Source organism: Gobius niger, assembly GCF_951799975.1.
Source record: "Gobius niger genome assembly, chromosome: 20".
NCBI classification, from domain to species: domain Eukaryota; kingdom Metazoa; phylum Chordata; class Actinopteri; order Gobiiformes; family Gobiidae; genus Gobius; species Gobius niger.
The window spans coordinates 26504656-26521655 of NC_136871.1; the positions used below are offsets into that span (position 1 = coordinate 26504656).

Consider the following 17000-nt stretch of genomic DNA (forward strand, 5'->3'; position numbering starts at 1 on the left):
GAGCATTGCCGGCATCTAGCTGGGCCTTAGCAATCGCAACATATAACATGGCTTTAAAACAGGTCCTGATAAATAGTTCATAGTTTTGCTGAATGGAAACGATCACGGTTCCTCTTCTTAAGCATATTTAAATGTTGTTTCCGGCTGAGTCCCCTATTGCCCTAAAGTGACTCCACTGAATCTCACTGGAACAACAACCCCCCTGTCATCGGGAGCTCAGTGTGAGTTGACGTAGTTGTGCCGCTGACCTGATCTGTAGCGGTCGTCCCGGGTGCCTCCGTTGCGGTGCGACCTCCGGGAGCGCTTCTCCCTGTACCTGGACATGTTCGACGGAGGAGGGGCGTGGCCTGAGGAGGAGGAGCTGGGGGCGGGAGGCTGCACATCGTTCTTAGGAGGAGGCGCCACTGTCAAGGTAAAACACAGGTGTTACAGAGGGAGTGGTGACATGGAAATGTATCATTGTGATGTATTTTCCAACAAATACATCGCAATTTTAGGCTTCAAATATGGCTGACTCTGGATGGCGCAGCACTCATTTCATTCAGGTTGATTACTTTTAATATCAGATTGCATTATTGTGCTCCAAATATAATAAGTAGCACAAATGAAAAAAAAAGCTGCTCACCTGGAGGAGCTTGAATGATGAATGGTGCCAGGAGTTTAGTCCTTTTCTTTTCGTAGCCCTTCTGTGTGATGTCCCCTGTGAAAGAAAACACAAATATCAGCCACTCATTCCAGTTCTGGTCAGTGTTACATTAGCGCAAACAGACACAGATCTGTGGTGGATGGTGCACAAAGCTGGATGGCTGAACAAAGGAGAGAACCAGTGCAGCGGTAATATTATTTTTTAATAATATCTTATCTTAGGACATTGTGTACAAAGAATAAACACACTTAGGGATTTCTTTGATATTTTTTACTCAAAAACACAAAATGGCTGATAATGTTTACAATCTGCTCATAAGAACAAAACAGCAGATGGGCGCCCACAGTGCACAGGAGAGCGAGAGCGGGAGAGAGAGTTAATATGATTCCAGCTTTGAGAGAAAAACAAAACAGAGCTAAAAGGAGAAGCACAGAGGAGCGTGGGCAGTGCATGAATCAGTAACATACAGAGATGAGTGGGACGATGACATAATGCATCGCAAAGGGTTTTTCATCCACATCGTTTATTTTAAAAAGACACCATTTTACGTATTAATTTTGTTGCTTGTTTCACAGAATCTTGTGACAGAAATCCAACCGCAGCCCTACATAAAAATATGCAGTGAAGAATAGATGACAACAAAGGTCTGGGGATGAAAACAGACAGAGTAGGGATAAAATACAGAGAGGAGCCGGGTCCCTCTCGCCCCCTGCCTTCGGCCCTTCTGTGTCCCATCGGAGCCGCAGGACTCCACTGAGGACAGAGCTGTCACACACTGTCTATAAACCAACTGAGGCTGCACTTTCTGCACGTCTGCCCCTGCTGCCGGCGCAAGGCTTTTTAAATGATTCAGCTGCGTCAAGTACAGTGTTACTCCACTACACGGTCATTTTTAAACGTGATCAGGCGACATTTCACTTCGTAGGGCTGCCATTTAGAGGCACAATATCCCACATAGATCTGCTTCAATCCCAGTTCAACATAGAATATCATCAAGTCGCAACCTCAGCTCAAGGAGAAATAAACATACTTCCCTTTCCAGACACTTCGACATTTGAACTATCACCACGCGACGCAGTGACCGTAAACACTGGTGGATAAGTTATGCTTCTGCTAATGCTGATGGTTCAACTCTCGATCTACCGTTTTGTCATTGGGCAAGATACTTCAGAAGTGTATATTTAAATATTAAAGCATATCTGAACAAACATGGCTAAACAAGATTTTAGCTGTTTTGCACCTCAAAGGAACAGGCCACCATTTTCTCCATACAGAGCTATGTTCTTACCTGAGCTTAGACGAGTTGATGCGTACCTGTCTGGTCTTTATGCGTGCGCTCAGTCTCGCAAAAAGACCAAAGATGTTGCTAGCATTTAGCCTCTCCTCCTCTCCAGGTCTGCATCAACTTGTCTAAGCTCTGGTAAGAACATAGCTCAGTATGGGAAAAATGGCGGCCTGTTCCTTAAATTAATAATAATTGATAAATACTAATTATATTTTACAGTAGTGGGGGTCCCCATGTTGTAGGTCTGGGGATTTTGGAGATTGCATCCCAAAATGCTCGATAACCATTGATTTATATGCCCGCTGCGATTCACAATCTCTTTCTGAGCGGAGTCCGGCCTCAGAGGGGACCCTATTGTACATGTTTTTGCTGCCCTGGAGTACAATAAAGTATGCTTCAGTTTGCCATTGTTAATGATTTCAAAAAGTGGAATATCATTTTGGAGAGCAATGTGAGCCACACATCTGGAATTGCCTTTAACCTGCCACATCCTGCTACACATCAACACTCTCCTCTGCTATCGAATCCGCAGACTCACATCCTTGGTGCACACGCAGCAGTTTGCCTCCATCACGTGAGGAAAAAAACTGAACCTGCTACTAACACGCTGCAGACACGAGAATAGCACATCCCTCAGAGCGATCCGACCAATACTGTGGCTATTTAGCAGCTAACGTGTCCATAACTAATGCATGAACGGCAGAGTTGTTCGCGCTCAGTCACATGATGTATTTTTAGCTCATGTGAAGCTGCGTTTTTTACTGCAGAGAAAAGCTAAAGGGGGGAGGGGGCACGGTCGGGCATTACAAACGAATCTCCGCGTAATCACTCTTCCATCTGGATGATTTCAAATTCAGATGCTTTTTTTTTCTAAATGCGTTTGGTCCAAAAAGGAAGCACAGACGTGAAGGCCATAGAAGCAGCCCAGAGGAAATGAGAAGAGTCGTGGTGGAAATATTTGAGATTTATAGAGCGCAGCATCGTACTGCGTTATATTATGAAACCAATAAACTTGGTAATAATCTATAAAGGCATTTTGATGGGCTCCTGATATGAAAAAAATGAATGTCATAAAACTATTGCTCTTTTATGGATACAGCTGAATACATTAAACATAACCAACTCTAAGGAACATAGAGATAAGTACATTTCCATATTCCGCACGTCTCTGCACTGTAGAGAACAGCCCACTGAGGCAAGAGTCAACTTTCAACAAAAATCAGACGCAATTTGGTCAAAACAAGGGTAAGATTGAGCTAACTTAGGAAAATGATGATTAAAACTATAGCCTCTGTTCATAAAAAAAACATGCAATATGTCCCTTATTATAGAATAAGATAATTGTAATTGTAAAAATGGGAAGAATTGGGATTTAAAAATGCTTTAGGAAAGTTAGGAAAAAGAATGCACCACAACTTAAGATTTTGACTTCATTGTTTGAAAACATGCATTTAATACTTGACACGGGAAAAAGCTAGCCTGGCTAACACCAGACTAAAATCACAAGTGATATTTAGTCTGGGGACCACCAATTCATTTTCTCGTAGGAGAGGTGTGGTTTACGACCGTCCATAGTCGTTTATTGGGCGATTTAAAAAAAAAAAAAGTCTATCATGCGTCTGCACGTAGCCATGGCCAATCGTATCATCGTATGAGACGACGTATGACGTTCCCGCTGTAAACTTTTGAGCTAAATTATTTAGAACAAGATCTAAAGCTTGATCGAAAAATAGCGTCGCGTCTGCTGCTGTCATGTTGGATCCGTAAATAAACTTTTTATTTATTTATCCGTAAATAAACTACAAGCTTCCGTATATCGAATAGCGCGTCATCGTCTTGCGTCCCTCCTCGCTCTGTGATTGGTTCCCAAATCCACCGGAAAATTTGGGCCATGGTCCCCAGGCTGTTGTGCAGTTCGAAATAATTCGAGCGCACACAGCAGCATGGCGTTAGCCAGGTTAGGACAAAGTATAATAAATCAGGTACTTGGAGTCAAATTGAAAAATAACTTTGACGCTAGGACTGAACGATATGGACAAAATTTCATATCTCGATATTGATACGATATAACTACGGGTTTGGTGAATAGAAGAGTTCAGTTTTATTGATGAGAATCTGTATCGTTTATGTCTTGCTTTTTTGATATTAACATCTTGAATGTTCACATCTCGATATCGATACGGTAACGTTCTTTCAGCCCTAACGTGTAAACACTCCAAGTAATTCAAACCAATTTTCCAAGGGTGACACGACATCATGGAATACTTAACCCACAATCCAACTATTCCAGAGATTGTTTCATTGCAATGTCACAGTCATAATGCCTCAGCAAACTCTTCCACAATTAGTAAAGTCCCAGGCTCGTTCTACAGAAACACAGGGAAGCTCCACTGTGTCTCTTTCTCTCTTCTCTCACCATCATTATTATTACAACTACAGACCGTTTTTTTCTTCCTATTTCTTGTTCTCTCCCCAAGGCGCTGGTCCAGAAGAGTAATTAGCCGCTGACCCGCACCTTACCCTCGCCCGTAATTTCCCAGAATGCTTTATTTGCTCTCAGGAAAACAATTGTTGACACCTGCTACGAAAATGAGCCAAACACATGTTCAATCTGTAGCCAAGAAAAGGTCACACAACTGTTGTTTTGGAAGAAATATTCAGATTCGAAAATCCATTATTACAGGCTCATGGGAATTTGCTGACTCAAAATGGCTTACACTTGTACTACGCTTTACAAGAATGTGTTGCCAGGTTTCTCAAAGCGCCCCTGGGGGGAGGCCAATGGCGTAATCACCACCACTCGCTCACACAGGCAAGCGCTCATTCATTGTGGCCTATTGTACATGTTTTTAGTGGTAGGGGAAACCGGAGGACACCTATGCAGGCACAGGGAGAACATGCAACGCCACACAGTATAAGAGCCCGTCCCATCTGCCCATGGGTCGAACCCGGCACAGGGAGTATATGCAACGCCACACAGTATAAGGGCCCGTCCCATCTGCCCATGGGTCGAACCCGGAACTGTTTAGATGTGAAGCAATTTGCAATTTCTTTTAAAAAAAACAAAAAAAAACTGTAAATGCAGAAATTATTTACTGCAGACTATTGGTAACATTGGATAAAATAGTGAAGGCACAAATAGAGTAACCTTGTATTAGGATTGGCAGCTGCAAACACCCTTTTGTTTGTACAATTGAATAATAGAATGGCTACAAGCACTTTCTCCAGACTAGCATTAGCTGAAAATAAAATAGTTTCCACTCCAAACTGCATAAATTAGCATGATAAAAAAATCAGATGTGCACTTTAGACAGCAACAGCTCCAGCACAAATGAGGTAGTGAAAGTAACACGGCCCTCGCTGATGTGTGTGCTCCTGTGCAATGAAATGTTTTGGTAGACATTATAGAGTTACATGCCAAACCAGCTTTCCTGTCCAACAAATCCTGTTATACTCTCACCTGCTCAACAAACATCCTTCTGAATCATCACATTCAAACTGTTCACTGCCAGCTCTGTCTACAGTCCGCTTCCCTCACTGTTACTCATTTAAACGTGGATGTCCTTTCATCACAGGGTCATCATCACTGCAAATCCTCTTCTCCTTTAGGTGATATTGGCAAAGAAATCAGCTGGTGCCTTGGATTCTGTAAGGGTAAAAATCCGTCATTACTTACACAATACACACACACAGTTGGTCCAATATGTCCGCCTCCTTCTCTCACCCAGAAACAGAAGCATGTTTTCTGTCAGGAAGAATGAAGTCACTCCGTCCAAGACCAATCTTTCATCCCTGACAGGGCTTTCCTCAAACGCTAGCCCCGCTGCAGTGCGTTTGAGCTGGGAGCTGCATGAGTCAACAGTCAGAGCTCACAGTGAAGACGGAGAAAAGAGGCGCTTTCAAGGACAAATGTGAAGAGTATTTCATCTAGAACTCACTGCCCAACTGTTCTTCCATCATAAACGCGACATATCTGTGGGCCCCAGATACTGTAAGTAAACGTGTTCAAAGCAAATATTGATTCTAGTGTTGTAGATGAATGATTTATTCACACACTTTCCTTTGCACGACATTTGTTGGGCCGCCTTGATCGTTTGTACGGCTGCTCGATTGGCGGCGGCGGCAGCATCGGCACCTCCGCATGAATTTCCTATTTTAAAGGAATAGGCCACCGTTTTTACATACTAAAATATGTTCTTACCTCACTTTAGTCGAGTTAATATATCCCCGTCTGGTCTTTGTCCGTGCGCTCTGTCACGCAAATGGAGCACATACGCAGCCTCTCCCACATATCACATAGCTCCGAAAAAGCTCACGATAGAAGCTACCAAGCTCTTCCACGTGTTCCCTATTTAAATAAAGTTACGTGAAGTGTTTTCATGCGAAGTATATTTACACAGAAATGTAACATGTCGATTTTATAAGCAAATAAAGAGGGGGACTATATTGTGAGGCGTAATGATACGAGGAGCACAACGTCCGCGCAGTAACTCCTAAAGGTTATTGACGGAAGTGAGCGGGGGAAGTCTTTAGGAGTTACTGCGCGGACGTTTTACTCCTCGTATCATTACGCCTCACAATATAGTCCCCCTCTTTATTTGCTTATAAAATCGACATGTTACATTTCTGTGTAAATATACTTCGCATGAAAACACTTCACGTAACTTTATTTAAATAGGGAACACGTGGAAGAGCTTGGTAGCTTCTATCGTGAGCTTTTTCGGAGCTATATGACATGTGGGAGAGGCTGCGTATGTGCTCCGTTTGCGTGACAGAGCGCACGGACTAAGACCAGACGGGGATATATTAACTCGACTAAAGTGAGGTAAGAACATATTTTAGTATGTAAAAACGGTGGCCTATTCCTTTAAAGCAGAACTCAGTAACTTATGCCCCTAGTTATTAGTGTGTATATTGCCCCCGGGTCGGAGCAGGGAAAGCTGCAAGCATGGTTTTCTGCCCAGACACCAGGGGGAGAGGAAAGACCCCCAATCATCCCATCAACACTTGTATTACCCCAAGAGGGACTACGAAAAGGATTTATTAAGGTAAACAAGCTACTTAGTTGTGCTTTAATAAATAATCACTCATTCACGACTAGCCTCTGACGGCACAATCATAAGTTTGACTCATGTATTCGAAAAAGTTCTGTTTTTAAAAGATTCAAACATGCTAACGGTCAACCTAGCTAGACGCTGTAGCTCCGCCCATAGAAGCGGCGCTCGATCCTTATGTGTGCGGACAGTTAGCAAGCCAGCTAGTCCAGGAAACTGTTCAACCGTTAGCCTGTTCAGTGTATTTCATGCAAATTATGAACGATCCAGATGTTTTCAGTCGTTGTCAACCCATCGACTACATTTAGGTCCACGCCTCGTCAGAAATGATCGATGAATGGACATAGCTTTTTAGCTTATACTTTATATAAGAGTTAGCATGATTCAAAAATGCTGAATCACATTCTGTTTCTGCTTTTTATGGGACCGGATAGACAATCAACGCACACTAAACTTCATCTTTTAATATGGGTTCACTGCAAAAAGTATTTAACTAGATCAGTATAAACATCTCAATTTGAGCATAATAATCCAAATTTTAGATGTTTTGACTAGTTAAGAAGTTCTTGGGCATTTGTCCTAGATTATTTCACTTGTTCTGAGATGTTTCTGACTCGTTTCGATACATTCCGTCCTTATTTCAGGTCATTTTCTTTGCCAATGGAGAAAGAAAATTGTTCTTATCTCATTGGCAATTTTACTTTCTTATTTCAAGCGAGATTTACCCTAGAACTGGTCTGAAATGTCCTCAAACAAGCAAAGGAAACTTGGTCCGATCAGGAAAAGTGTCTAAATGAGTGAAAACCGCTCAAAACAAGATGCATTTCCTCAATTCAAGTCATTTAAGCCAATGCTTGATATTTACTTTTTGCAGTGTTCTCCATTCAGAACGTTGAATTGAAACGGGTCCAGTAAACCGTTGGCTAACAAATGTAAGCATTTGTATCAACACGCTCGATAAATGCATTTCTGTGATTTTTATGCTCTCGACTACAGGTTAGCGGAACTAGCGCAGCCACATCCTGCAACTAGCTAAAAAAGCGAAACATAAAAAAACAGGTTGAATCTACTCTTGATGCTATACCTTTTGTTCGCGTGAGTGGATGTTCATGTGCGACCTGCTCCACTGAACCTCGAAAAGCATTTGTTTGGAATATACTGGTGAGTGTCAGTAAGTCATTCACACAGGGCTGATTTTTACAACTAAATGCATGTAAGACAGACACGCATCAGCTTGTTCATGCCCCGTGGCTCTAACTGGCAAAAGACAGCGAAGGATCTATGACTGACAGGCAAGAAGTGAGGCCCCAAAAAGAAATCTGAATGAGTTTTGGACGAGCAGGTCCCAGGTCCCACCTTTCAATGAATTAGAGTTCTGTGTAATGCACTCCTATGTAACCCGCACCTTTAGGCCACACACTCCCTCCTGCACTCGCTTTAGTATACTACGGTCCCTGTGGCCTCTCCCCGTGCGCCGTGGGCCTCTGGGTGTGTCTGTCTCAGGTAAGGAGCTGAATCATGTTTCATTCCTCACAGTTGTTTCGAGCTCTGACGTAGGTGACGAAACTAAAACACTTCCACAAACATTTCGGCCCTCGAACCCCGCGGCAGGTTCGGAGAGGAGGAGCAGGCTCAGGGAAGACATGACTCACACCGGGATACTACACCTACGGTGGGGGCTCTGCTCTGTTCACAAGGATAAATGGAGACAGGAAAAGAAGAATAAGGTGCCTTACAATGCACGGGATTAGACACAAAAGTGGCTACAAATGGTTTACAAAAGGGAGGCAGAGGTCTGGTATTGTGTAGGTACTTAAAAATAGCACACACACGTCTAGTTCCTGGACTTTTAGCACAGATAAAATAAAAAAACATGTCTATTCTGCACAAGCTAAGTATGAGAGACACTGTGAGCTGAGTATGTGCATGTGCATGTTAAATATGACACTTTTATTACAGTGCGAACAGCAATGAGCGTCTTTCCAAGGTGAGTCAAGCAGGAGTGTGTGGTTTAGAAATAGAGTAAAAAATAGATGTCATCCTAAAAATCTAAATGAGTTATGGTTAAGCAAGAAAATCCTGCGGCCACTGTGAAATTTAGGGCATAAAAGGTCCTATACTTTTGGGAGGACACACATTTGAAAATGTGAGCTGTGGATCAAACTCATGTCTTGTGCATTTCAGAACAAGTTTTAAGTTTTGTAAACTACAGCGATCACCAGTTAAAACTGTAATAGTGATTTGCAAATTGCACCCACTCAAATTGAGAGTTCAATTGTGCAGTTGTAAACAAAATGAGTTTGCAGGACATTGTAATATGCAAACATTTTTGTGACCAACCACTGAAGATTACAATTAATCTTGGGCTCTGACTAAAATGTTTCACTTCTGACTGATTTAAATTTGGGATTTACCAGTCATGAAGCTAAATTTAGACAAGCTCGCCCTGTAAGTCGACACCTCTGATACTGCTGCTCTCTGGGCTGCAGGTAAGTAACTGTATCCCTCCTCAAACCGAAAGGCTTTGTGTTGCCACATTTTTAGTTGTTTTTCAGCGCACCACTAACCGTCTGCTCTAACTGATGCTGCCACAGCAATGGCAGCTGGTCCCAAAAGTTTCTCATGAATATCTCTTACGTGGCAACAACCCGTCCCATTGTGGTTCAGATGAGGGACTCTCCGAGCAACAAGCACAGGAAAATATGCATCAGCAGCTTTTTAAAAGCACAATTGTAATTCAACAAAGCTGGGACACAGTCGTAAACTTGAGCCAAATATTTCTACTCGTGCTCGTTTATGGTCAAACCAGAGCCAATTTTAAGATCAAACCGGGCTTGCATAACCAAAGACAACACAAAAAGCTGTCGAAAAGGACTATTGGGTAAGACCAGGGCTAAATCAAAATAGGCCGATTTAGCACAATTTAGAACAACATTTGGGGCAGTATCCACACAAGAAGCCAAAATATTTCAAAAAGTTGCCATAGTCTCCAGTGTGTGTGTGTTTTGTACTGTTCTGTTCATTTCATTCGATGAAAAGGCAACATACAAGTTTTGTCTATGTTTTATGAAACATACAGTGCTAAAATACATTTTGTTAAACATCACAGCATTATTGTTATTGAAAATCAGACTTCTTTCCCCCTCATCTCATCATCATCATCTTTTGTCTTCTGAGGTGAAGTCCAAACGGTTATGTTTTTGAACTAGGCCTGTTATTTCGATGTTGTGTGTTAGTGGCAGCTCCGCCCACTCTAACCTCTTCCACTGCTGGAGACAAAGGAGGCCATTGAAGCCATCAAAGACGCAGTGATTTAGTCCCACTGGAATCCAGAGCGCAGAGCTGAGAGCTGAGCGTGTGTGGGCTCTGCAGTAATGTCACAAGAAAATAACATGACAATTATTAACCCCGCACAGATGTGAGGAGCCGGGGCTGCAGAGATGGGATGCAGGAGGCTATTGGGAAAGGCGTGAGTGCTGCTGATGTTCTGCCTGTGAGAGAACAAGGACATTAACTACTGAACACCAACGGAGAAGTAATTCTAACATTTGTGTGCACTACAAGAATAGCACTGGTCGGTTCAATTCATTAAGTTCTATGGAGGGATGAAGGATCTGTATGTGAACATGCCATACCTCATTTGAAAGCTAGGAACCTCCAGAGCGCTGTCACCGAGCTTTTACTACTGGAGGATGCATTGTGGCAGTTAAGAGATTTCTAAACTGGTTCCATCCATAGGACCCGGCAACCTGATTGGTTGACTGCCTTGAGAACCAGACACAAACAACTAAATATACTATGCACAATGAGTTTTGCAATCGTGAATTAGGGCTGCTCAGTTATTGAAAAAATAGTAATTATGATTATTTTAGTCATAATTGAAATCAAGATTATTCAAGCGATTATTTGTTGCCTTTTACTTTATTTATATACAATTCAAAGAACGATGCTGATTATTTTCTGTTTTCTGAACAGTCAAAAAAGTAGCAGGTGTGAAACTGTTTCACACCCGCTGGCCAGCCCCGCACAAGTGATGACATCATCATACAGCGCTGTTGTTTTCTTTGTCAGGCAAAAGCAACAGCCATGGCACGTGAAATGCGAAGGAAATATAATCCCAGCAGCCTGAAATAATCCAAGTTTTCTTTTCTTCGTGAAAATGCTTTCGGATGGACAAGCGATAGAGCATCCTTAATAATCATTTTAGTTAAAAGGCTGAACATCTTCATTATCAACCAAACATTTGCTAAAGCTACTACAATGTTTTTATATTTTTCTTTTTGGAATGCATTGTGCTGAAGTGCTGTGTTGTCCGTCAAGTCAAGACTATTGTTTACTGTAATAATAATAGTAATAATCTGAAATCTTACACATACATTTTGTTGGTTGAAACGTGACATATAGATCTTAAACAGCTGAAGCAAAATATCGAGTAGTTACACTTCCTGATTTTCAAGAGATCTCATCATAAGCTTCTTCCACCGCCGTTTGCTGCGCAGCTGTTTCAGTAAAATGGAAAGAAATAGACTGTGTGGCTCATGGGTTTTGTTCGCTCTGTGAGGAAAGGATTACTAAGCTTAGCAAGAGATCGAGACGTGAGGAGAGCATTTCCTGGACACGATACCTGCAGGAGGAGCTCTTTGGAAGCTTTCGCTGTGCTTCTAATAATAGCCCCCCCATAGGGCTTCAGCTAATATCCATAATAATGTGGAACAAGTTGAATCAATATGTTACGTTGAGTGGTAACAGATCAAAGGTTTGAAAAGTGATATGACCCAGAGAGCAATAAAAAGTACATTTGGATTTCCAGGCAATAAAAGTCACTCTTCATTAATATCAGTGTTATATCTGTGAGTGAAAGACTAGTTGTTTCCATCATCTTTCCTGTTCCTGTCCTGTAAGCAGTGATAGGTGGGGTTACCGTCAGACGGAGTGATTGGCACGTGTCCAGTCGGTGCATTAGAGCCAGTATAAACAGCAGAGAGAGAGGTGGAGAGAGGGAAGCAGTGGCAGATTACAGGCCGAGTGTCGATCTAGGTCACAGAGCATCAGGGGGCGACCCACTGCTGCTGTGACATCACTTCCTGTGCACATCCAGATCTGTCTACCACATCTGTAACAGCAAACGTCAGCTCTCAAAAAGGGCAACAGACATGACAAAACCGGGACTCGACTGCTAAGGCTGGCCTGAAGACTTCCGGCCCTGTTCCGCCCATCTCTGTCTGTTTACCTCATCAGCAACATCAGACATCTGTATCCGCTGCTGTCAAAACTACATCCATATCTTTGGCTGCATTTAAATGTTCTTCCTTATAGCCTGCAGCCATTGCCTTATTTTTTATTCCCAAAGTTTCTTCTGTAAAGGCCCATCTCCCGGCCTGAAGCGGAGAAAACAAAGAAAATGTGTTGCATAGATCATATTAATAAAACATGAGACATTTGGTTTGAAGGATGAAGATGGATTGTGAAACATTATTGCCAAATATAGCCTGCTATTGAAATGGCCTCAAGCAGAAATATGGCTGCTAGGGGGCTTAAAAACAAAACAAACAAAAAAAGCTTTTCACACCAAGTATAATGAAAAATGATGACTCTCTAAGTGGCACCAGATCTCAACCTACAGCGGGAGTAAACCACAGTTCATAACTTGCACTGAATCGCATTAAATAACATAGTCCAAACCGTGACTAAACAAGGACAAAAAGGGGTAAAATGGGATGTAGTCTCAACTTGCATAGGCTTTTTCTCCAACAAGACCCAAATGACCAAATTAACTGAACAAAAGCTGCAGGAGCTCGAGTATTGTGAACCCCGTACCACAGTTTGAGAACCATAAGACAGTGAGACATATTGTTGAGGAGGATTTCTGAAACTGGATAGACTTCTGAGTTGGGAGATTAAACTGCATTACATAATACGACCTAAAAATTGCACCTCTTGCTCTTTGCGACCCTTCAAACTGCAATTTCAACTTGATTCCAATTCATCTCGCAGCACTACAAGATAGACGTGTCCTGTCTGAGGACGCGTTGATCGATCCATTAACCGTCTGTATGAGTGGGCTCTATCCACCTGAACTATGGGCCGCTACATGAAAAACATCAAGGACACCATTGCTCCACACAACTGTCTTTTCTGCCGTTTTGCTGACGCCACTTTTACGGCTCAGTCCCTTTATAAACCACTGTGCCCACATCCATTCATTATATAAACAAATTAGTCACTCATGGCTTGACTAAATTTGGGAGAGAGAATGTCTGCAGCTTCAAAACACTCAGAAAATGTCTATTTAAAACAAGGAGTGCGAGAAACGCTGTGATTTGTCCCCCATCGCTCTTGGCAACAACCGCGGTCTCACTCGCAGAGATGCTAAGGCTACATTGCGTGAAATGAACACAAAAAAAAAAACAGCACCTCATTTTCCTGATGCTGAAACGAAGCGTGAGTGTTATATAAGGCCGCATGTGGCTGCTCGCAGACGGGGGCAGCAGTGGATACAGAAAAGACTGAATTATTTAACACAGGTTGAGTGCAGCCCGCTTTGGCTCCGTCAGATGGCAAATGTGGCATCTCCTTTTGAGTCAATGGGGAAAAGGAGGGGACAGGTGGGTGTATTGTAGAAGACAATGGACCTAATGTTGAGCCGCCGGAGGTGCGACCGCCACTGTGATCTTTGGTGTCTTTGCAATAACTTTCATTCTAGTTTGTCAAGGGCACAGGATGCAACAGATAGAATTGCCATGCTGTGTGACCATACTGTACCAATGGGCCATAAGTGACTCCCAGTTCTGTCCTTGGAATATGGAACTCTCTTACTTCCTGTGTTACTGATTTACATTCAGCACAGTTTGCAACTTTTCTCATCTTTTTCTTCATAAAATTGCCACTTTTACCAAAGGAGTTATCCCATCAAACTAAGGAATAATTGTAAAAACATACATGATTTTTGTTCTCAGAGTAGAGTGAAAATCCATTTTGTCCCCTTGCTGTATCACGTATAGAGTTCGGGAATGTGACGTCATATCGCTAAGCATTATGGGATTAGCAGCAATTGTAAACTGATGGAGATTTTAAAAGTTAAAATACTGGCGTTATTGTTCACATTAAGGCACGTGGACACCACAGTGTGTTAGATATATTTACCAGCCGTAACTCAGCAGCTAACGGAGCTGTTCCACGGTTATTTTCTCCATCTTTTCATACTGTTTTTAGCTAATGTTAGTCAATGGAAATGTATGTTAAAAGCTGCAAAGATGGCGGATCGCCATGGTAACTGTGGAATTTCCCGAACTCTAGCGTGTTATGGGTGATTGTAAACATGGGAGTAGCACAGATTTGCCTGGTTTAGTTAGCTTGAACCAGAACAAAATGAACAAGCTTTGTGTCTGCGCTTTCAAGGTGAGAAAGTACAGGGCCGTAGAACCAGTGCATGGCAGTTTTATTTTCCAGAACTGCTGTCTCCTGTAGTACTGTGCTCAAAAAGTCCCGTCTGAACGCTCCTTGTTAAACATGTGTGCAGTGGAGACGGAGCCGAGTGAGCAGTGGTCAATGCTACCAATGAATTATTGAAAACCGAGCTCGAAAGTGGATGCTGTGAGTGGCATACGGCACGTGCGGCGTATTCTCTGAACTGGAGTCGACAGAAAAAGTGCAATTATTTCTTGTATCGAACCATCTGACCCCAGAATATCCAACATTACACCGTCCCTTATGTGTAAAAGGCAGTAAATGCACAAAGTAAGACATAAACAGGGACAGACTTTCTTGTTTTCCTCAACCAGGCCTTGCTCTCTTTAGAGATGAATGCGATAATTCAATGTGATCAGGAAAGCAAGAAGAGGGGCGGGTTTAGCATTGTAGAAATGCGTTTTGTGTCCATACAAGACCAAATCAGGACCAAAACAAAGGTAAGGATAACCTAATATGGGGATCATTATATTTTGCCGATATATTATGGGAATAGTGAACCACCCAAAATCAAGATCACGCTTTAGCTCTTCTTTACAGCCTGGGACCTGCCGTTGTCTCTGCGAGTTTGGCGGCACGGTAGCGCAGCGGTTAGTGCTCTCGCTTCACAGCTAGAAGGTCCGGGTTCGATTCCCACCAGGGACGGGGCCTTTCTGTGTGGAGTTTGCATGTTCTCCCCGTGTCTGCGTAGGTTTCCTCCGGGCACTCCGGTTTCCCCTACCACTAAAAACATGTACAATAGGCCAGAATGAATGATGTGTGTGAGTGAATGTCTGGTGGTGGTCAGAGGGTCCGTTGGCGCAGACGTGTGCAGTCGCGAAAGCGCCTCTGACAGTCTCCCCCAGGGGAAACTCAAGCTACAAACGTAGTTTTCCACCACCAAGTATGGAGTGAATGTACAACTGTCTCATGTAAAGCGCTTTGTGACCATGTCTGTGAAAGGCGCTATATAAATAAAGTTCTTCTTCTTCTTTGGATGGGCTGGATTGACAGGTGGATTAGAAATGCACGGTCTGCATTTATTTGCAGGTGAGAGCAGCTTGTTCTAAATGACTGTTTGTAGTGGTAGAAACTCATTTACAAGGTTTGCAGTTTTTTTTTTGCATACTTAAGACCCCATGTTGATAAGATGCGTCAGTGTTCCAATTGCACATTATATTGACAAACAGGGCAGAGCGATATGGCCTGAAATCTATATCACGATATAATAAAGAAATATCACGATAACGATATATTTGACGATGTAATTGACAATGGACAAATGACTTCAAAATCCCAGCCTTACACCTATTGGGAAGATTCATTCAGTGATATTGTATTCTTTTTTTTTTACGGCATACCCATTTCCTCGCAAATATGATCTACTCAAGCAGTACCCATCCTACATTTCACTTTACTTTTTAAGCACCTGCCCCCGTGTTCGACAGTCAGTGTTTATGCTGCTCGGATGGAGCTGAGCGTAACATAAATATACATCATGTCCACAAAATGATATCGCGATAACGATATGCGATATGATATGGCCCACCCCTATTGACAAAGCAACTGCAGTCCTCGTGATTCACTAATTGCGCCGATACAATTGGAATTTTGACTTCGGTGCTAAAGCTACTCTAATCCATTACATCATACCCACCATCTTTAAATCTCATCTTCCCAGTGGAGCATAAGCTCTGTTGCTATAGAAACGACCCCCAGCCCCCCCCCCCACACTCACTCTCTCGCTCCCACATTTACAGTAAGTCCAGTGAGCCCATATGCTAAAGCCGCACATACTGTATCATGACTGCTTTGGAACTGGTCTCGAAGCCCAGCTGCGAAAACCATTACACATCCAGGGACAGACTATTTATCTTCCTCTGAATTTGTCATTGTCACGTCGTATTTCCAAGGCCAATAGTTTAGCCTACTGAGAGGGTGGATCTAATACAGAAGGGTACATTCCTGATCATTTGATTGTCAATAACATCAAAGGACTCCTGTGGGGTTTCAAACTGTACCATGTAATGTCGGGGAAACATTCCCGCTTAAAGACCAGTGTAAAAGGTCAATGTTTTTTTTTAACTGGGGGGGGGGGTCACAACTCAAAAGTGGGTCGCAGCACCGCATTCAGTGGGTTGTGGGCCTTGTGATTCTTGTTCTGGCAGATCAATCGTCACACACGTCTCTCATTGTGTGATATCCTTTACCTTCATATACAGTATATCGTAGCGTGGATATTCTGATGACTATGAGAAGGGAGAGAGTGCTTTTGCCTGCCTACTCTGGCACTGGTGACTACTTGATGGTGGGTAAATGATAGATGATAAAATGACCGTTAAAAACTGTGATTCATGCTTCAACCTACTATGTGAGCAAATATGACACTGATTTCCACATCCATTTCCAACCTGACTGTAGCTTTACAGGGAGCAGGGACGTCTCCAGCTCGAGATGTTGACTAAACCAGCTAAATATGACATTTAAATGAGTTAGGTCTTCATCCAAATCTATCCTTTGATTACTAAGTAGCATTTTCTGTGTTCAGCTGGTCATTTAAAGCAAATTT

The 17000-nt window shown here is 42.6% G+C and overlaps 1 protein-coding gene across 2 annotated transcripts in view; it reads right to left on the minus strand.

Moving 5' to 3' along the window:
* The window catches only part of dip2bb (disco-interacting protein 2 homolog Bb), a 42497-nt gene that overhangs the window by 22344 nt on the left and 3153 nt on the right, over window positions 1-17000 (minus strand). For both annotated transcript variants that reach the window (XM_079578745.1, XM_079578744.1), the window contains exons 2-3: window positions 626-700; window positions 249-404 (exon numbers count right to left, since the gene is read on the minus strand). In XM_079578745.1, coding sequence (XP_079434871.1) covers window positions 249-404; window positions 626-700 — 231 coding nt within the window. The remainder of the gene's footprint in view (window positions 1-248; window positions 405-625; window positions 701-17000) is intronic.